General features: G+C 35.1%; 1 protein-coding gene and 1 pseudogene across 1 annotated transcript; one reads left to right on the top strand and one right to left on the bottom strand.

The window, feature by feature from the left end:
• LOC107129339 (olfactory receptor 2A14-like) overlaps positions 1-22,800 on the bottom strand; it is a 150,483-nt pseudogene that overhangs the window by 36,643 nt on the left and 91,040 nt on the right.
• Positions 11,323-12,255, top strand: LOC102128920 (olfactory receptor 2A2-like). The gene has a single exon (XM_065542704.1). It carries the CDS (start codon positions 11,323-11,325, stop codon positions 12,253-12,255), a length of 933 nt encoding a protein of 310 aa, XP_065398776.1.

Raw genomic sequence — 22,800 nt, forward strand, 5'->3', positions numbered from 1 at the left:
CAGGAGAGGAGAGAAGAGGGAGAGAGAAGGGGAGTAGAAACATACTAAATACTGAGTCAGCGTGGAGAAAAGGTGTCTTCAGGGTTTCCCCCTCTCCCCATAAGATGTAGGCCAAGCTCGTCCAACCTAACTCACTCAAAACTAAATAGATAATCTGAATAGACTTGTAATAAGTGAAGAAGTTGAATTGGTAATTTTAAAACTTACACCAAATAAGGCCATCAATCACATTGCTGTAGTGGCAAATTAAACTTAATTTTAAAAGAATAATACTATTTCTTCATAAAAAATCTCTCAAAACAGAAGAAAATGAAACATTTCTCAATTTATTCTATGAAGCCAGTATCACTTGATACCAGAAATATCAAAGACATCACAGGAAATGAAAACTACATTTCCAAAGACCTATTAATCAAATGTTTGATGTGGCTTTCAGGGTATTCAATAACAGGGATAGAACTGAAGAGGCTGAAAGAACCCAGCATGGCAAATGATGGCATAGACAACAAGCCCAAATGATAGCAGTGAATATAAGCAGCGCCCTGCAATCTCAGGGTCACCCAGGGGGATGCTTCACCCACAGATCAAAAAAGCCTAATAGCAAACCTGCAGGTAATAGCTGCTACTTTAAGTGTGGGAAGTCAGGACATTGGAGCAAGAACTACCCGAGTCAGGGCAGCCCACCCAACCCTGTTCTCATTGCAGGCAGAAGGGTCATTGGAAAAGGGATTGTCCTGAGCTGTGAAGGAAGAAGAGGAAAATTTGACCTTTATAACGGACCTTGAAAGCATCTTCCATCTCTTTCAATATCTTTATAAAGACATAAATATATGGATGATTAAACAGCAATTAAACAGCACTTTATGCCATAATGGCCCTAACTGAGGGCTGGTGGAATAAGACTTTTCCACGCTTGTCCCCTCTCAGAACCATCAATTTTAACAAGTATCCATGCACAAACATATTTTCACAGGAGCTAAAGAAACCAGGTGAGTGATTACAGCAACTGTGTGTAGCACAGAAATAAGAAAATATGCATTGCAAAGAGTAGGTAGGGTAGTTTCACAATACCTGCATCAACCCTCCCCTACTTCAGGCAAAACAGTGCAGAGAGAGATACCCTCTGCATAGGGGAAGGAGAGGGGAGAAAATAACAGATTTTGCCTCAGACTCCAACACTGGGCCAGCCTAGACTCCAACAGTGGGTCCACACCAGCCAGGCATTCACAACCATAGTCTCTGAGCTGGTACCCACAGATTTGGCAGCCTACCTGCCACTGCCGAATAGGTCCCCACAGATTCAGGCTCCTGGCTGGCTCCATGGCTCCAGGATTCAGGCCTCACATGCAGACTCAGTCTCCAATCTCATTCCAGCACTAGGACAGCCCACCCCAATGCCAGGCTACCCCAGCAGCTTTGGTCTCCTGACCACCTACAGGACTGGTCTGGCCTCCACAGTCCCAGGTTTCAGTCCTGTCCCAAACTCTCTACTGGTCTAGAGTAAGGGTTCCCCTAATAACCCCAGGCTTCAGGCATGCCTCAGTGCCAGGCCAAGCCCTGAAGCCTCAGACTCCAGCAGACCCAGGCTTTAGGCCTACACCAGCTGACTCAGAGTCTAGGCCAGTTCCAGCAGACCCCAGCACCAAGCTAGCCTCTGTGGACCCAGGTTCCAGGCTAGACCCAGGTTCCAGGAACTGGGCCCAACCTCATAGAACCAGGTACCTGGCTGACTCACTTACTGACCTAGGCACTAGACCAGCCTGACCAAGGGCTTCAACAGGCCCACCTACGGACCATGCCAGATGGCCTGCCTAAAATGACTGGACAAGTTGACTTGGGAAGGGCTTATCTAGACAATTCTGGTTTGCAAAGACTGGAATAAGTCTCTGCTTCTTAAAGTGAGAAGATACCAATGTATGGCCATAAGGATCATGAATAATCATGAAACATGGCAACACTAAAGGAACAAATGAAGCACCAACAACTGACCTTACAAAAATGGAGATTTACAAACTGCCTGACAATTCAAAATAATCGTCTTAAAGAAGCTCAATGAGCTACAAGAGAATATAAATAAACAAATAGATAAAATTAGGAAAACAATACCTGAACAAAATTACAAATTCAATAAGAGAAGGAAACCATAAAAAGAACCAAAGAGAAATTCTGGCACTAAACAACACAATAACAGAAATGAACAACACCATATAAAGTTTCAGCAGCAGACTCAATCAAATGTGAAATACTTGGTGAACTCAAAAACAGGTCATTTCATATTAGTCAAAGGTGGGGGAAAGAATGAAAAAGAGTGAAGAAAGCCTGCAAAAGCTATAGGATACCATCAAGAACCAATTTAGGCATAATGAATGTCCCAGAGAGAGCAGAGAAATAGAAGGAAAAAATGAAGCTATTAAAAATGATAGAAAACATCCCAAATATGGGAAAAGATATAAATATCCAGGTACAGAAAGCTCCAAGGTTTCCAGTCAGGTTTAATCTAAATGAGACTACACCAAGACATGCTATAATCAAATTGACAAAAATGAAAGACAAAGACATGATCCAGAAAGACAAAAGAAGCATATCACATACCAGGGAACACCAATATGGCTCTCAAAATATTTCTCAGCAGAAATCTTACAGGCTGAGAGAGTGGGTTGATTTACTTAAAGTGCCAAATAGGAAAACAAAGACTGCCAACCAAGAATACTTGAATGGCAAAACTGTCCTTCAGAAATGAAGGAGAGATAAAGACTTTCCCAGACAAACAAAAGCTAAGGCAATTTGCCACCACTGCACCTGCCTTACAATAACAGCTGAAGGGAGTTCTTCAACCTAAAAGAAAAGGACCCTAATTGGCAACATGAATCATGAAAGGAGAAAACTTAAAGGTAAAAGAAGTACACAATCTAATTCAGAATACTCTAATACTATAATGGTGGTGTGTTAATTACTTATATGTTTAGTCTAACGGTTAAATTATAAACTATTAAAAATTACTACAGTAACTTTTAAGGGATATGTAACATAAAAAGATGTAAACGGTGACATCAAATATTCAAAATGTGTGGTGGCAGAGAGTAGAATAAAAATGTAGTGCTTTCTCAGAAATCTGTAGAACAAAAAAAAATAAATAAATAAATTTAAAATGTAGTGCTTTTTGTGGCCAAAGATACGTTATCAGCTTCGAATAAACTGTTATAACCACAAGAAACTTTTTGTAAGTGTATCGTAACCACAAATCAAAAAATCGTTAATAGATACTTTAAAAAGGTGAAAAACAAGGAATCAAAACATACTATTAGGAAAAATCACTTAACCACAAAGGAAGACAATAAGAGAGGAATAGAGAAACAAAGTATAAATAAAACTAGAAAACAATTAACAAAATGGCAGAAGTAAGTCCTTACTTTATAAATAATCACCTTGAATGTAAACGAATTAAATTCTCCAATCAAAAGGCAGAGTGGCTGAATGGATCAAAAGCAAGGCCCAGCTTGATGCTGCCTACAAGAGAGTCACTTCACCTGTAAGGACACACATAGACTGAAAGTGAAGGTATCAGAAAAGATTTTCCATGAAAATGAAAACCAAAGGAGAGTAAGAGTAGCTATACTCATACCAGATAAAATAGACTTTAAGTCAAAAACTGTAGAAAGAAACAAAGAAAGTCATTACATAAATAATAAAGGGGTTAATTCAGCAAGCGGGTATAATAACACTCTGATGGAGCGTGCTGTTGAAGATCTCTATAGAGTTGCTCATTTTTGTCATTGTGGTTTTTGGTGTCAGAATTTCTCTTTATTTTTTTATGGTTTCTCTCCTGTATATCTATATCTATCTATCTATATATATATATCTCAAACCCAGGATCACCTAAACATAGAAAGCAAATATTAATAGATCCAAGAAGAGAGAAGACTTCAATACAATAATAGTAGAGGACTTCAATACCCCACTTTTAGCAATGGACAGATTATCCAGGAAGAAAATGTTAAACTATACTCCAGACCAAATGAACCTAACAGACATATACAGACCATTCCATAAACAGCTACAGAATACACATTCTTCTCAACTGCACAATGTCTAGAATAAATCATATATTAAGGCACAAAATAATTCATAATAAATTTAAGAAGTTGAAATATCAATGAGCTCTTCTGACCACGATGGTATCAAAATAGAAATTAATAACAGGAGGAACTTCAGAAAAATTACAAATACATGGAAATTAAATAATATGCTCCCTGACAACCAATGGGTCAATGAAGAAATTAAGAAAGATGTTTAAAATCTTTTTAGCCAAATGAAAATGGAAACACAGCATACCAAAACACAAAAAATCATTCTAAGAGGGAAGTTTAAAGCAATAAATGCTTACATCAAAAAAGAATAAAGACTGCATACCAACAATCTCTGTTGTGCCTTAAGGAACTAGAAAAACAAGAATAAACTAAGCCCCAAATTAGTAGAATAAATAAAATAATAACGATCAGAGTAGAAATAAATGAAGTAAAGACTAAACAATAAAAACATCAAAAAAGTCTTCTTTCTGAAATGTTAAACAAAATCAACAAACTGTTAGCTAGTCTTAAAAAAGGAGAGAAGACTGAGATAAACAAAATCAGAATTGAAAAAGGAGACCTTACAATGATCTTAAGAAACAATTATAAACAATTATGCACCAACAAATTGGATAAGCTAGAAGAAACTGACAAATTTCTTGATACATTTTATTTACCAAGATTGAATTATGAAGAAATAAAAAATCTGAAAAGATCATGATCAGATAAAGAGATTGATTCCACAATAAAAAGTCTCTCATCAAAGAATAGCCCAGGACTTGATAGCTTCACTGCTGAGTTTTACCAAATATTTAAAGAAGAACTAGTAAAAACTCTTCCAAAAAATTAAAAACGAGGAAATATTTCCAAACTCATTCTTTAAGGCCAGCATTACCCTGATAACAAAACTAGACAAGGATGTGGCAAGAAAAGAAAACTACAGGTTAATAAACCTGATGAGCATAGATGTAAACATTCTGAACAAAATATTAGCAAACCAAATTTAACAACACATTAAAAGGATTTTTCACCATAATCAAGTGGGATTCAGTCCAGGAAAGCAAGGATGGTTCAACATATGCAAATCAAAAATGTGATACATCACATTAACAGAATGAAGGACAAAAACTGAATGATCATTTCAATACATGCAGAAAAAGCATTTGACAAAATTCAGTATCCATTCATAATTTTTAAAAAAGACCTCTCAACAAATTAGGAATAGAAGGAGTATATCTCAACCCAACAAAGGCCACATATGACAAACCCACAGATCACACTGTACTCAATGGAAAAAAATTGGAAGCTTTTCCTCTAAGATTTAGAACATGACACGGATTCCTACACTTTCCACTTCTAGTCAAAACAGTACTGAAAGTACTAGCCACATAAATTAGTCAATATAAAGAAATAAAAAACATTCAAGTTGAAAAGGAAGGAGTTAAATTGTCCCTGTTTGCAGATGGCATGATATATATACACATATATTTTATATACATAAAAATCCCTGAAGTTTCCACTAAACAACTGTTGAAACTAATAAATGAATTAGTAAAGTTGTAAGGTACAAAATCAACATACAAAAATCAGTAGTATACCTATACACTAGCAGAAAACTATCTGAAAAAGAAATCAAGAAAATAATCCTATTAACAATAGCTTACAAAATAACATATTTAGAAAGAAATTCAGCAAAGGAGATGATAGGCCTATACATTGAAAACTATAAAACACTGATGAAACAAATTGAAGACATGCCACTGCACCCAGCCTGCAGTGATTCTTTTTAATTGTTTGGTTATAAGATGGCTTTATGCTTTTAAAAATCCCCAAGGACTTGATGAGATTTTATGTGGGTATTTGTTGATAATTATTATTATTACAAATTAAAACATCATTGCAAACTATTTGTTTTTTATTCATTAAAAAATAATCCCATATGATAATATATATAACATTTATTAAAACAGCTTTTATAAAGCCAAATAAACTGAAAAGATAGTATTGTTTTACATTTTTGTAAAATTATTTGTCTGTCTTACCGAATGACTGCATTTGTAAGTTTTCTGTTGCATCTGATCTTTTATAATTTCAAACATCACATAACATTTGGAATACTCCGTTACACCTTTACAAGAGAACAAGAGTGGGAAAAACTAATGATATCTTAAATCCTTATTAGAAAAACTTTGTTTTCTGAAACCTAGTAAGGGTTCAGTAACTGTTGTTTATGGCTATTATTTCGCTTCCTCACTGTGAGCACATATATATTCCACTTCAGACAGAGATACACCTTGGCGTTGGGAGATCAATTCCTTTTTCGGGTTGCCATAACAGGTTCTATGGGAACCAAGTCACAACCTCTCTTACACCTTCATGAGAACTAAAGAGGTGTTTGAATTCATAAAATTGTAGCAATTTTACGTGTTTGGATACTGTAATTTGTGATATTTCTCTCAAGTTATTTACTCTTGAGATATTTGAAAATCTGTATGCAAACAGTGTGATGCCAAGATGTGTCCTCCCTTTTTCCTACAATTTTCCTCCAAGGACAATCAGACACAATCTTTGCTCTCCTCCAGAGAGAAGAGTCAGGGAACAATTTTGTTTCCCCTTAGGGAGAAGGTAGAAAGATATGACGTCTCATAATCCTTCTGGGAATTTACTTCTTAGCTAATTCTAAATAAAACCCTTGCTCCTTGAGGTTTAATTTAGAGCTTCATACTCTATTTTGATAGCATCATCAAGTGGAGTATATGCTGCTGAATCTGGGATTTGTTCCTCTGGAGTCAGCTAGAATTTCTTATAGCACATCACTCATTTATGTAGTGTTTATTCTAGTTCAAAGTTTACCCCTGAGGAATATCTAGTGCTTACACCTTCTTATGCAGAAGAGATTTATTTGCACTGTGAGGTGGTTTTCAGTATAGCTAAAGTAGGACAGAGTGGCAGCAAAAATCCATAGCTATGCAGAGAGGAATGACACTCCTGGGTGGCATATCCTAAGTTCTTTCTAACTCAAAGTTTGTATACCAGGTAGATGAAATAGAAATATAGATGCACCCCACTCCCACCCAGCTCCGGGAGGTCTGCCTGCTGTGCTATGGCCAGGAGCCTTCTGATTGCTTAGCAACTGTCTCACCATCACCTCCCAGTGTGGATGGATGGTGGTCATCTAAACTGGCCCAACTCTATTGATTGAGAAGGCAACTAAAAGTAAGAGAGGCTTCAAATGCAGGCAATGCCTCTGGACAGGGACATTTTGGATAAGCCAACAGGATAAAAGGATCTTAGATACTAGAGAGAGTGAGAGAGAGAGAGAGACAGAGACAGAGACAGAGACAGAGAGAGACAGAGAGAGAGAATTAGGCAGACAGAGATAGAAAATTATATATAGATAATATATATTTATTATATAGATCATATACATATGTAATCTAGCACAAATGAAGATATTCAGAGAAACTTCTGTTACTGGAGAGCAAAATTCTGGTAGCAATTGCAGTTAATTCTTTCCCTTGCAGAAACAGTGTAAGAGGTAAGTTTGCAATATAATTGTTTCTTTTTGAAATTTTCTAAACCATTACTCTCAATGTCAAAAATTATTCAACTCAGAAATTACTGTGTGTGATATGGGATTCATCCTACCACAAAATAGAGCAGAATGAGTGCCAATTCTTCTGATCAGAGTTGAAGAAACAGGATAAAGCACCCTAGCTCAGTTACAGGACTGTCCAGGGGGAGTATTGTACATACTGACCCTGCATACTCTTGTTTTCTTCGTTTCTACTATTTTATTGGCTCTATTTGGAAGGAAAAAATTTATTTAGGTACCTTAACTTTTCTCCTAGATTTCAGTGCTGTACCTTCTAAAACGTTTTGCTCTTTCTTCACTATTATTTTCATGTTTATTTTTTAACAGTGAAATAAAAATGATGGCAATGGAGAGAAAGGATTTAATAATTCAGAGACAGAAATAATTAAACTAAAAAGTTAAGATGTTACTATATCATTTTTATATTACAGGAATTTTCTTTAGTTGTAGCAAAAATTCATGTTATGAACTTCATGCACATTTATATAAACCTCCCAAAATGTATTCATATTTATAGATCTAACACTGTCTCTCATTTGTGTTTGAGCCATTGCTGTTAAGCTGCCACTGCCATAAAATGTAGGCCTCTCTTAGGCTGATGTTTTGCAAGAGTTCACAACATTGCCTTCAAGGTCTTCAAGGTCTCTTTTTACTTTATTTTACTTTCTTATAAAATCATTTTCCAATAAAGCAATTATCCTGAAACTGTCTTGTTATATGCAACATTGAAAGCAGGTATAAGACATTAACCTTTATGTATTGTCAGTTTTCTCTGCAGATATAATACATTTCATTTGTCTAAGCTTATTCAAGTATATCCTATAGAAATAATGTCTATCAAATTACGTGGATTATTCATCGCATTTTAATAAACCCATTTTCAAATGATTAACTTCTAAGTGTGAACGTTTCCTAGTAAAGTTAAAATCATGTCTTGGTAATTGATAGAAACTGACAAATAGAAGACACTAGTGAATGTATTTTTCAACAAAATATAACAATCTGTTTTGCATTTTCTATTTTCCTGTTTCATCTAATACTATTTTAGTTATTATCAGGGCCATAAAGATGTTTAACACTTATAACCCATCCATAAGACTTTTACAACTGGTTATAGAAGGCATATCAGCTCAAATGAATGACATTTGGTATCAAATCCCTCTTCCTTTTTAATTTTATCTTGAGCATGCAACATATCTTCAAAATAGGAATATAACTCATTTCACAGTTTTTACTGACAAACCTGTATACACTTAACAGGTGTCTGAAGAGCTTCCTTATAAGAATCTACTCTAATTCCCTAGAAGACTCTCTTTATAGGCTGATTACCTAGACTTTCAATGAAATGTAAGGAAACAGGCTATCACCTTCCTTTCTATGGTAGCTGGTTGTAGACAAACAGAAGAATCCCCCAAGTTGAGAAGCCCTATGTCTTTGCTGCTCTCTGAGCCACTCCTGTGGATTATACAGTGAGGTAGTTGATAAGCACAGTAACAACACTAGTATTTTTGAATAATCCAGATGCGATTTCTAGCTTCAAATATGCCTGCCTCATAATTTACATTCACTTATGCCTGCTATTCTCCAAAGTGATATACAATATTTTCCAAACTATTTATATTATTAAATCCATCCCACTTTCATGAACACAAAAAATAATGTCAATAATAAGCATGAATTAAATCACATCCATCATTGTAAAATAAATAATTCATATTTATCTGGGCATATATTAGTTCTGTAGAAAATATACTTTGACTATGAGCAATAAAAATAACATCACAGTTATGCAATATTATGTATTTTAAAGCTATGGCATTGATTATATTAAAATGTTGTTTAAACTGTAATGACTGTATAGGTAAAGATATCTCTGTATAATGGATGATGTGGGTCTGAAAAATCAAGTCATTCCAGATGTCACTTATCTAGGAAACCGGAGCTCTTCTTGGGCCACGAACTGAAATTAAGAATAAAATAATAGACACAAAATAAAAGACATATAATTTGCTCTTAATTATATAGGTAAAAGGATGTCTAGGAAGGAAATCCTGAATAGCAGGTTTTGAGATAACGACTTTCACAGAAAACATCCAGATCCTGGGCAGTAAGAAATAGTAAAATGTCCCATAAAGCTGTAATCAGTGGATTTTATCCCAGGTTTGACCGAAGTATATTAAAACAGGACCAATGACCAATTAACCAATGACCAAGTAATTTCTCAGAGTCAGCATGACAAAGCTGAAAAGCTAAACGTAGGACAAAATCATAGGAAAGGTGAATGAGAGTATGATGCCCTGATTGCTAAGGCAGAGGCTTTTTACCATTAAGTAGTTTCTTCCAGGGCGATATATCTGATTTTTTGTGAGTTTGCTAGACAGTAATGGTTATAACCCATTGAATTAAAAATTCCATGTGTCCACATTAATTGATTGACAGATAACTAGAAAGAAAGAAAAAGAATGACAGAAAAAAAAGAAAGAAAGAAAGAAAAAAAGAGAGAGAGAGAAAACGAAGGAGAAAAAAGAAAAGAGAGAAAAAGAAACAAAGAGAGAGAAAGGAAGGAAGAAAAAGAAAGTAAAAGAAAGAAAGAAAGAAGAAAGAAGACAGGCAAATAGATAGGCAGACAGATCAAGCTCATTCTCACAGTAAAGCCAACTAATGAATACAAAAGGAATGAGGGAGTTAGAATGACACATTTTGCAACCATCATTACTTATAATGGAGTCAGGTAAGATAATCAATAGATGCTTTAATGAGTGGCTGAGAATTTAATAAAAACAAGATATGTATATATTAGTTTTAATATATTTCCCAGAAATTATACTAGAAAAAAGGATAATTTTATAATGGAGATAGACAGGACGCATCACCTCAACCAAATGATCCACATTAGCATTTTGAATATTGAAGCAAATTAACATTATCTGCCTACTAATAGAAGACACTGAGATGGACACATAGATTCATCTCCTGTTAAAAATTTAAAGTCTGGATAAAAATATGGAGGGTCAATAGAAAACCCATTCTGAGAACATTCTGTGAAACAACTTGTTTGTACTTTTCAAAACTTTTAATGTCTAGACAGAAAGAGAGTGTCTGGGTAGCTATTCAGATCAGAATAGATTAACTATACTATGGGATGTTGCACCACATCTTGGACAGGAAGGACAGAAGATGCTCTGTTTAGAAAACAATATTATGTCAAGATCACATTTCCTGATTTTGATAATGGTACTGTGGTTAGGTAAGTGAATCTCTTTGTTCTTGGATAAAATAGAGAACTGAGGGATAAACTGGTATCATAGATACACACTAGTCTTAAGTGTCCCAGAAAAATATATATATATATAAATATAGACAAAAAGGGAACAAGAAGTAAATATGAAAAAAATTATTAACAATTGTTGAATCTAGATGAAATGTGTATGAGAGAACTGTTTCTAATTCTTGATACTTATCTGAAGGTTTGAATTACTTTACAGTAAAAAGGTAAAAACAAAAACAGAAAGAAACACTGGGGAGGAAAGGTGAGTTAAGTAGGCACAAATATATATATGCTTCCTCTGAGCTCATTTTGAAATAAATAACTCATTCTCTTTGATTTTCCAACCCTGATCTTTCATCACACTCTGGTCCTTTACAAAGTGTCATTAAGGAATGGAGGACAACCAGTCATGGGTCACAGAATTCATCCTGGTTGGATTCCAGCTCAGTATGGAGATGGAAGTACTCCTCTTCTGGATCTTCTCCCTGTTATATGTCTTCAGCCTGCTGGCAAATGGCATGATCTTTGGGCTCATCTGTGTGGATCCCAGACTACGCACCCCCATGTACTTCTTCCTCTCACACTTGGCCGTCATTGACATATCCTATGCTTCCAGCAATTTGCTCAACATGCTGAAAAACCTAGTGCAACACACAAAAAAAAAACTATCTCCTTCATCTCTTGCCATTAGGCAGATGGCTTTGTATTTGACTTTTGCTGCTGCAGAGTGCCTGATTTTGGTGGTGATGTCCTATGATAGGTTTGTGACGATCTGCCATTCCCTGCATTACACTATCATGAACTGGAGAGTGTGCACAGTCCTGGCTGTTACTTCCTGGGCATGTGGATTTTCCCTGGCCCTCATAAATCTAATACTCCTTCTAAGGCTGCCCTTCTGTGGACCCCAGGAGGTGAACCGCTTCTTCTGTGAAATTCTATCTGTCCTCAAACTGGCCTGTGCAGATACCTGGATTAATGAAATTTTTGTCTTTGCTGGTCGTGTGTTTGTCTTAGTCAGGCCCCTTTCCTTGATGCTGATCTCCTACATGCGCATCCTCTTGGCCATCCTGAAGATACAGTCAGAGGACCGCAGAAAAGCCTTTTCCACCTGCTCCTCCCACCTCTGTGTGGTTGGGCTCTACTTTGGCATAGACATGGTGGTTTACCTGGTCCCAGATAACAGTCAACGACAGGAGCAGGAGAAAATCCTCACCTTGTTTTACAGCCTTTTCAACCCATTGCTGAACCCCCTCATCTACAGCCTGCGGAACGCTCAGGTGAAGGGTGCCTTATACAGAGCACTGCAGAAAAAGAGGACCATGTGAATGAGGAGAGAATTTTGGTTCAGTTGATCTACCTTTATGAGATGTGGTTTGCTTGCACAATACAACTCAGAAAAAGTCCACAAGAAGAGGCTTCATTTAAGAATGAAAATTACCTAAATTTTGGCCCTGAAAATGGGAACAAATTTCCTGGGTATACCCATCTTCCTATATTAAGTAGTCTTGTTCGGATACAGGATAGCTACATTAGAATATCTAATTTTTTGTTTAAAATAATGACATCTTTTAAAAAGTCAGAAATGGGATTACGTGGAGATAAAATACTTATTATTTTATAATTTCAACTGTTGTTTTAGATTCAGGGGGTACATGTGCAGGTTTGTTACATGGTTATATGACGTTATGCTGAAATTTGGTGTGAAATTGAACCCATCACCCAGTAAGTGAGTATAGTATCCAACAGACAGTTACATCAACACATTACTATTCGCTGATCAATCAGGACATATGTAAATCCTATCATTACCTGGTAGCATCTGAAAATGGTAGATTAAAATCAATATTATAAGAAAAATCTTCCAAGAGAAACCAGAAATTTAGTAATGTAGAGCAATGTGTTTCTACTTCACTGATTATGACGACAATGAAATAAATGACTGAGAAATTATAAATTCCTTTTGGGAATAATTCAGAAAAGTAAATAAGAAAACATTCTGGAAAACTTCAGTGAGAAAGAAAAAGAAGGAAGGAAGGAAGGAAGGAAGGAAGGAAGGAAGGAAGGAAGGAAGGAAGGAAGGAAGGAAGGAAGGAAGGAAGGAAATAGACAATTACAAAGTGTATTTCAAGCTGTATGGTATGACCAAGTGAATGAAATCCACTTGAAAATGTTTAAATGGTCTGGAAGGCAAGAGTTCTAAGCCTGGCTCTAACTTTACATTTATTCACGGGTTATGGTAATTACCAATATGACAAGATTGAACCACCTGTAGAGGATCTTAGGTAATATTCAATTTATCTTAAGATGGGTTGTGATGACAACAAGAGATATGAAACAACAAGAGATATGAAACAAGAGATATGAAACAACAAGAGATATGAACCAACATTGCCTACCTTTCATGTTGGTAAAAAGTTCTTTGGATTTGTGAAACAAGACTGAGCAACACTTATTATGCTAATCATGGTACAATCAGTAAAGGTGGCTTTTCTATAGTCATCAGCTAAAGCATTTATTTTTTAAAGTATTCTCTTCATTATAAACTCCAATAGTAATAACAGATTTAATTTAGTGTTATATTGTCTCAATTTCCCTTTATCTATTGAGTTCCTTTTATCTATTAATTTCCTTTTATCTACAAGTTTCCTTTTATCTATTAATAAATTAACGGATGTCATTTTTAGTGTAATTTTAAGTTTACAGAAAAATTAAGTGCTAAGCTAAGAGTTACATACACCCTCTAAACCCTCTCCACACAAATCGTGTCCCCTATAATTAATATCATGCCTTATGTGTGGTAGTTATTACAACTGGTTGGTCAATATTTGTACATTAACATTAAATATAGCTCATAGCTTACATTAGGGTCCACTGTGTTGTAAATTCTAAAGGTTTTAACAAATGTATAATGTCATGTATCCAATATTACAGTATATAGAATAGTTTCACTGCCCTAAAAATCCCCTGTGCTCTACCTATTTATCTCATTCTCCCTCCTCCAAAACTCCTGGAACCGATAATCTTTTTAGTAGCTTGATAGTTCTGCCTTTTCCAGATTATTTAGTTGAGATCATACAGTATATAGCCCTTTAAGAATGGCTCCTTTGTAAGAAATATGCTATACTAACTAAGGTTCTTCCATGTCTTTTTGTGGCTTGGTAACTCATTACTTTTTATCACTGAATATTCCGTTTTCTGGATGTGCCTGTATTACGCTGTTCTTGCATTGCTATAAAGAAATTCCTGAGACTGGTTAATTTATAAAGAAAAGAGGTTTGATTGGCGCATAGTTCTGCAGACAGCACAAGAAGAGAAGTGCTGGTGTCTGCTTCTGATGAGAGCCTCAGGAGGCTTACAATCATGGCAGAAGGTGAAGGGTGAGCAGACGTCTCAATGATGAGAGTGGCAGCAACAGCGTGGAGGTGTCACACACTTTTAAAAACCAGGTCTTATGAGAACTCTCTCATTATCATGAGGACAGCACCAAGGAGATGGCACTAAGCCATTCATGAGAAATCTGCCTCATTATTCAATTACCTCCTACCACTCCCCACCTCCAACACTGGGAATTCCATTTTAAAATGAGACTTAGAAGGAACAATATCCAAACTCTATCAGTACCATAGTTTGTTTTTCCACTCACCTATTGAAATACATCTTAGATACTTCTGAGGTTTAACGATTATGAATACAGATACTATAAACATTTGTATATAGGTTTTGGGTTAGCATAAGTTTTTAACTCATTTGGGTAAATACCAAGGAAAGCAATATGCTGGATTATGTGGGAAGTATGCACTTAGTTTTATAGGAAATTTCCAAACTGTCTACCAAAGTGGCTGTACCATTTGTATTCCTACCTGCAATAAAGGAGAGTTCCTGTTGCTCCACATCCTTACCAGTATTTAGTTTTGTTGGCGTTTTAAATTTTCACCATTTTAATAGGTGTACAAGAGTATTTCATTCTTATTTAAATATGAAATTTTCTGATGACAGATGATGTTAAGAATATTTCCATGTGCTTTCTTGCCATCTGTTATCTTCTTTGGTGAGGTGTCTCTTCACATATTTTGTCCACTTTTTAAATGTTTTTGTTTTTGCTCATTGTTGAGTATTAAGAGTTACTTGTATATTTTCCACAAGTTATTTTTCATATTTGTTTTGTAATATATTTATTCTAGTCTATGGCTTATCTTTTCATTTTTTTAAACTTCAGTTTTAATGATGTTCAACTTATCAATTTGTTTTCCAATGGATTATTCTTGTAATCCAAAAAGGCATTGCCAATCACAAGGTCACCTATAAAGTGTTCTGTTTTCCACTAGGGTTTTTATAATTTTGCACTTAACATGTAAGTCTATGATCCATCTGAGTTAACTGCATAAAATGTAATATCTCTGTTCAGGTTTGGGGTTTTTTGTGTTTTTTCTTTTCTTTTCTTTCTTTTTCTTTTTTTTTTTTTTTTTTTGTATTTTTGCATGTTCAGTTATCCCAGCATCATTTACTGAAAATATTAGCCTTTTTTTCCATTAAATTTCCACTGCTCCTTTGTCTAAGATCAGTTGACTATAATTGTTTGGAATTTTTTAGGGGCTCTCTGTTCTATTCTTTTGATCTATTTATCTATTCTTTGGCCAATACGACACAGCTGTAATTACTGCAGCTTTATAAAAAGGCTTGAAGTTGGATAGTGTATTAGTCCGTTTTCACACGGCTATAAAGAACTGCCCAAGATTGGGTAATTTATAAGAGAAAGAAGTTTAATTGATTCGCAGCTCAGCATGGCTAAGGAGGCCTCAGGAAACTTACAAACATGGCAGAAGGCAAAAGGGAAGAAAGGCACCTTCTTCACAAGCAGCAGGAAGGAGAATGAAAGGAGGAGGAACTACCAAAAACTATAAAACCATCAGATCTCGTGAGAATCCACTCATTATCACGAGAACAGCACGGAGGAAACCACCCCCATGATTCAATTACTGCCACCTGGTCTCTCCCTTGACAGGTGGGGATTATGGCGATTACAATTCAAGGTAAGATTTTGGGTGGGGACACAACCAAACCATATCAGATAGTGTCATTCATTCATCTTTATTCCTCTTTTTCAGCGTTGTGCGGCTACTCTGTGTCTTTTGTCTTTCCATATAAACTGTAAAATCAGTTTGCCATATCCACAAATAACTTGCTAAAATTTGATTGAGGTTGTATTGAACTTATCAGTAAATTTGGAAGTACCTGAAATCTTGACAATAAGTGAGTCTTCCTATGTACATGGAATATCTCTCCATTATTTAGATCTTTGATTTCTTTCATCAAATATTTTCAGTTCCCCTTACATAAATCTTGTACCTATTTTGTTAGATGTATACCTAAGTACTTATTTTGCAGTGCTAATGTAAATGGAATAATATTTTTTAATTTCAAATTCCAATTGCTCATTTCTAGTGTAAGAAAGCAATATGTATGTTAACCTTATATCCTACAACACAACCTTGCTATATAATTTATTAATTTCAGCAGTATTTTTCCTAATTTGGGGGGATTTTCTACATGAATAATCATGTCATCTGTGAAGAAAAATAATTTTATTTCTTCTTCCCCAATCTGTATACTTTTTATTTCCTTTTCTTTTCTTAATGCGTTAGCAAGGGCTTACCATACAACATTGAACAGAAGTGGTAAAAGAGACACACTTGCCATGTTCCTGATTTTAGTGTAAAGCATTTAGTTTCTTAGTATGATGTATGTTACCTGTAGGTTATTTGTAGATCTTTTTTATAAAGTTGAGAAAGTTCTACCCTATCGTTACTTTGCTTAGAGATTTTCTTTATAATGAATGTGTGTTAAAATTTGTCAACTCCTCTCTTTGCATCAATTGATATAATTATAGATTCTTCTTCTTTAGCCTGTTTATTTGATGGATTACATTAATTGATTTTTGAATGTTGACTCAACCTTGCATACCAGAATAAATCCCACTTGGTCATAATGTATTATGATCATTGTAGTATCAGTATTATGATCATTGTAGTATCAGTATTATGATCAGTATACATTATAAAACTCTATTTGGTAATATTTTGTTGAGGACATTTGCACATATGTTCTTGAGTGGTATCGCTCTGTAGTTTTCCCTACCTGTAATGTGTTTGTCTAGTTTTGGTAGTAAGGTAGTACTGGACTCCTAGAATTAGTTGGGGAATATTACTCTGCTTTCATTTCCTGGAACAGATTGTATGGAATTGGTATAATTTCTTCCCTGAATGTTTAGAATTCACCAGTGAACCCATCTGGGCCTTTTACTTTTTCTTCGGGAAAGTTATTAATTCTTGATTCAATTTATTTAATAGATATCAGCTTATTCAGATTATCTATTTTACCTTTTGTGAATTTTGATGGATTGTGCCTTTCAAAGAATAGTTCTACATTATCTAGTTCATCATATTTGTAAGCATACAGTTGTCCAAAATGTTCCTTTATTATCCTGTTAATGTCAATAGGATCAATAATAATGGCCACTCCTTCAACTCTTTCTTTGTTTCTTAGTTAACCTGGCTAGAGGGCTATCAATTGTACTGATCTTCTCTATTGATTTTTCTGTTTCCAATTTCATTGATTTTTGCTCTAATGTTTATTATTGCCTTTTTTGTTCTTAGCACTAATTTGCTTTTCCTTTTTAGTTTCTCGAAATGGAAACTTATGTGGAAGCCTAGATTCTTGATTTTCTTTCTTCTTTTCTAATGTATGCATTCAATGCTACAAGTTTCTCTTTAAGCACTGCTTTATTTCATCACACAAGTTTTTATATAAATTGTATTTTTATTTTAACAATATTGTAAATATCTCTTGAGATTTCTTTGACCCAGGCATTTTTTTATGAAAGATTTTGTTAAAATTTCCAATTATTGGGGTTTTCCTGATGTCTTTCTGTTATTGATAACTAGCTTAATTCCACTGTGGCGTGAGAACATACTTTGTATAATTTCTATTCTTTTATATTTGGTAAGGTGTGTTTTGTGGCTCTGAATATGGTCTACCTTGTTGCATGTTTTATGTGAACTTAAAAATGTGTGTTCTCCTATTGCTAGATGAAGTAATCTGTACATTTCAGTTAGGTCCAGTTGATTCACGGTGCTATTCAGTTCAACTGTATTCCTACTAATTTTCTGCCTGCTGGAACTGTCTGTTATAGATTTGGATTATAATCTCAAAAGACAAAAATCCCAAACACCATAATTTCAAATGTTGAAACGCCAAAAGATCAAAATCTCTAATGCCTAAAATAGCTGATGTCTAAAATCCCAAAAATCACAATCTTAATATATTAAAATTCTGAGTGATGAAAACCTGAATTCTGGGGAAGAGATCAGTGCATGTTCAGATGTATGCAGGATAATTGCATCCTGAAAGTTGCATCATGTTAGACAAAATTATTACCTTGGTATTGTCTTCATTTGCATTTGGTGGAAAACTCAGATGAGTGGACTGGCCACGTGATACAGACCCAATAAAAGCTTTTGTTTAAAAATATGTCATTTGTCTGCATTGGCATTTCTCCCAACTGATGAAATCCCAGAAGCTTTTAATGAATTAAAGACACATTTGTCTGAAGAAGCCAGCAAAGTTAACAACTAGTTTGAAAATAATTATAAGCACAGTAGATTAGAAGACACTTATGCAATGGAATTGCTGTTCATTCACCAGTATTGTTGCTGAGAAATTCATGGTTAGCATGTGAGTACATGCCGAATGAATTTTAGCATAACTGGAACAACAAAGAAGCATGCCACAGAAAATAGAAACATTTAATTGGGAGTTCTCATCTCAAAGTATATAGAATCACAGAAGAATTTCAAAAAGACCAATGCCATGTAGATGATGAATGTGAACATAGTCTCCAAGGAGAGCCATGCTTTAAAAGAACAAAAGCAGCTATTTATCGTGATGCAAGACTTCAAAAATAGTTAATGATAATGAAAGTTGGCCAGATTTTATGGACTACCTCTATGCAACTGCCCACAACTTAGTCCTGTAATACACTTTTTCATATGTCAAATATTCTTTTTAGGTTTTTTTTTTTTTTTTTGCATTTTTTTCTCCTTTGTTTTTCTTGTTTTCGTTTTTTCCACTATTTTATATTGTCAGCATTATTTTTTACAATCACTATACTGTGTACTTAATATTCATTCCCAGTACTGGAGGAATAAATTGTGTAAAGACTTTTAAATAGTTCTAATTTATTTTATGCATTTTTTGCAAATTTGAGTTTGTGAACGTGCATTATGACAACATTGACTTTATGTTTAAGCATTGTGAGTATGCATAAAAACATTGAAACTTCCTCAGTAAATTACAAGAGGTCTTTTTGCACATTTGCATTTGTGAAAGATAATATTTCTTGAGGTCATAGCTCCTTGGGTGACTGGTATAATGATGCAATGTGTCATCCCCAGGGTTTTTGCTTGATCTTGCCAAAAGACTTAGGTTGTCCATTACAATATTTCATATGACTGAAGTTATAAATTTTGGTGTACACACAATTATCAACCACAGTGACATGCGTTTATACATTTTGCTTTTTGACCTATTTCTTTCTGAAGACAACTTGTCAGTTCAAAATTGTTATACCCATGCAACTGTCATTAGCATACTTGAGTGCTTATGCTTGCAAAAATATGTATATTATTGCCTATTTTATTGCATAAACTGGCCTATAACACGTTCTGTCATGTTTTTATGTTTCTTAAATAAATCCTCTTTAAAAATGTAAATAAATATCTTTTAAAAAAAATTTTAAGGTATTTTTTCCAGAATTATATTTTTGGGATTTTGATATTTCAGGATTATAATTTTCTAGACTTCATTTAAGGATTTTGGTCTTCTGGGATTTCAATAGTCAGGATTACGGAGTTTGAAATTAAGGCTCGTGATTCGCCCCCATCCACTACTAACAGAGGGGTGCATTTATATACCTCCCTCTTTCAGTTTCTGTCAGTTTCTTTCTCATGTATTTCTTTCAGTTCTTTCAGTTTCTGTCTCATGTATTTTGACATTTTACTAGGTACATACACATTAAGTATTATGTCTTCTTGGGGAATTGATGATTTTAGTACTATCTATTAACTTTATCCTTGATAATTTTCCTTGCACTGAAGTCTGCTCTGGTTGAAATTAATACATTTAAGCCTTTAATCCATTTTGAGTTTATTTTTGTATGTGATGTGGGTTTATACACAAAAGATAACGGTGCAATTTATGCATGTAGATATGCAGTTTTCCCAGACCACTTACTGAAGACTATCCTTTCTCCATTGTGTGTTCTCAGCACCGTTGTCAAACATCAGTTGACCATAGATGTGTGGATTTATTTCTCGCTCTCTATTCTGTTCCATTGTTTTTATGCCAGTTCCACACTGTTTAGATTATTAAAGCTTTGTAATATATTCTGAAATCAATAATTGTGGTGCCTCTAGCTTTGTTATTACTCAAGATTGTTTTGGCTATTTAGAATTTTTGTGGTTCCATTCATACACAAACACACACACACCATTTTCCTTATTTATTCATTTGTATACACACACAATAAAATATTATTCATTCATTTGTATACACACACACAATAGATATTACTCCGTCTTAAAAAGGGGAAATCTTGCCATTTGTGATAACGTGAATGAACCAAAGGACATTATGTTAAGTGAAATAAGCCAGATATAGAAAGACAAATAATGCATGATCTCACTTATATGTAAAATGCAAAAGAGTCAAACTCATAGAAACAGGGAGGAGAATGGTTGCGTGCTGGGGGGAGAGAGAAATGGGAGCATATTGGTCAAAGGGTTAAAAATTTCTGTTATAGAAGATGAATAAGGCCAGGTGCAGTGTCTCACACCTGTAATCCCAGCACTTTGGGAGGCCGAGGTGGGTGGAACACTTGAGGCCAGGAGTTCGAGATCAGCCTGGCCAACATAGTGAAAACCCGTGTCTACTAAAAAATACAAAATTTACCTGGGTGTGGTGGTGCACGCCTGTAATCCCAGCCACTTGGGTGACTGAGGCACAAGAATCACTTGAACCTGGGAGGCAGAGGTTGCAGTGAGCAGAGATCATGCCACACTCCAGCCTGGACAACAGAGCTGACTCTGTTTCCAAAAAAAAAAAAAAAAAAAGAATAAATGCTGGAGCTCTAATGTACAACAATTTGACTATAGTCAATAACACTGTAATATATACTTGAAATTTGTTAAGATCTTAGGTGTTCTCACCACACTCACACAAAAGGTAACTATGTAAGATGATGAGTGTCTTAATTAGCTTAATTATGGTAATTATTTCACTATGCATAGATATTAAAATATCAAGTTGTACATCTTAAATATATGCTTTTTGTCAACTATACTTCAGTAAAATTGGAATTAAAAAGGCGATTAGAAATAGCCTTCACAAGAATGGAAAGATCTGCCACCCCAGTGAAATTTCTAATGTCCAATATTTGAGACACGTTGCAATATTACCTTTAAAGTAAAGGAAATATTTCTGCCACTGTTAACACTAAGAGAGAGACACGTTTGTGGGACCCTTTAACACTCTTAAGGTAATATATGCCACATTTTAATGTTCATTTCTAATAAAATTACTGAACACTCCATAGACTTCCAATTTAGAATGGGGCCCAGAATAACAGAAGATTCTGCACCTAGCCAAAATGGGTCCAGTGAAATTCAGTATGAGTGTGGAAAATGAAGATGCAGTATGGTTATGTTTAAAAATTTCTAAATGAAAAAAAAAAAAACAAACATCTTGCTTGGAGTAAAATCATTTTCTCTAGCAAACATAACTCCTCTTTTGAGACACAGCTCTTCTGGCTCCACACTGAACCCTGGTAGGTACCATGTGCCCCAACATGGTACTGTGAGTCGGGGCTCCCCATGTCCTGGGCCATGGACTGGTGCTGGCCTATGACCTGTTGGGAACTGGGCTGCAGAGCAAGAGGTGAGCAGCAGGTGAGTGAGCGAAGCTTCATCTGTATTTCCGGTCACTCTCCACTGCTTGCATTACCTCCTGAGCTCCGCTTCCTGTCAGATCAGTGGCAGCATTAGATTCTCAAAGAAGTGTAAACCCTCTCAAACTGCACATGCAAGGGAGCTACACTGCATGCTCCTTATGAGAATCTAATGCCTGATGATCTGTCACTGTCTCCCATCACCCTGAGATGGAACCATCTGGTTGTGGGAAAACAAGCTCAGGGCTTCCACTGATTCTCCATTATGGTGAGTTGTATAATTATTTTATTATATATCACAATGTAATAATAATAGAAATAAAATGCACAATAAATGCAATGCACCTGAATCATCCCCAAACCATTTCCCTTGACCCCCATTCATGGAAAAATTGTGTTTCACAAAACCACACCCTAGTGTCACAAAGATTGGGGACCACAGCTTTAAGTGACCATGCAGCCTGTGATTCCCAGAAGGAACTAGAATTATCAGATCCGTTAAAACATAAATTGGGGCATGCAAAGAAGCACTCCATTATCAAATGGAAGTAATACAATAGATATTTAGTATATTTATTTTATTTTTATTTCATGATAGTCTATTAAAATATTTGTTTAGATAGACCTTTTATAAAACAATTACTGTTTTTAATTTTTTTTTACAGAGCTCTGATCATCTTGGTCTATGAATTTATAATGTACTGTGGTTACTGGTTACCTGACTGTACAGTACATTAGGGGATCAGCTGAAGCCCAGACTTTAGTGTTACGTCACACCTGAAGACGTAACACACACTTACAAAGGAAAAGGAAGATGAGTTCTCAGTGTAGAGCACATGAACTGAAAGCTGTAATCCATCAACTCTCATAT

Source organism: Macaca fascicularis, chromosome 3, assembly GCF_037993035.2.
Source record: "Macaca fascicularis isolate 582-1 chromosome 3, T2T-MFA8v1.1".
Taxonomy (NCBI): domain Eukaryota; kingdom Metazoa; phylum Chordata; class Mammalia; order Primates; family Cercopithecidae; genus Macaca; species Macaca fascicularis.

Coding starts and splice junctions, on each gene's coding strand:
- LOC102128920 (XM_065542704.1), top strand. CDS start 11,323: ATGGAGGACAACCAGTCATGGGTCACAGAATTCATCCTGGTTGGATTC.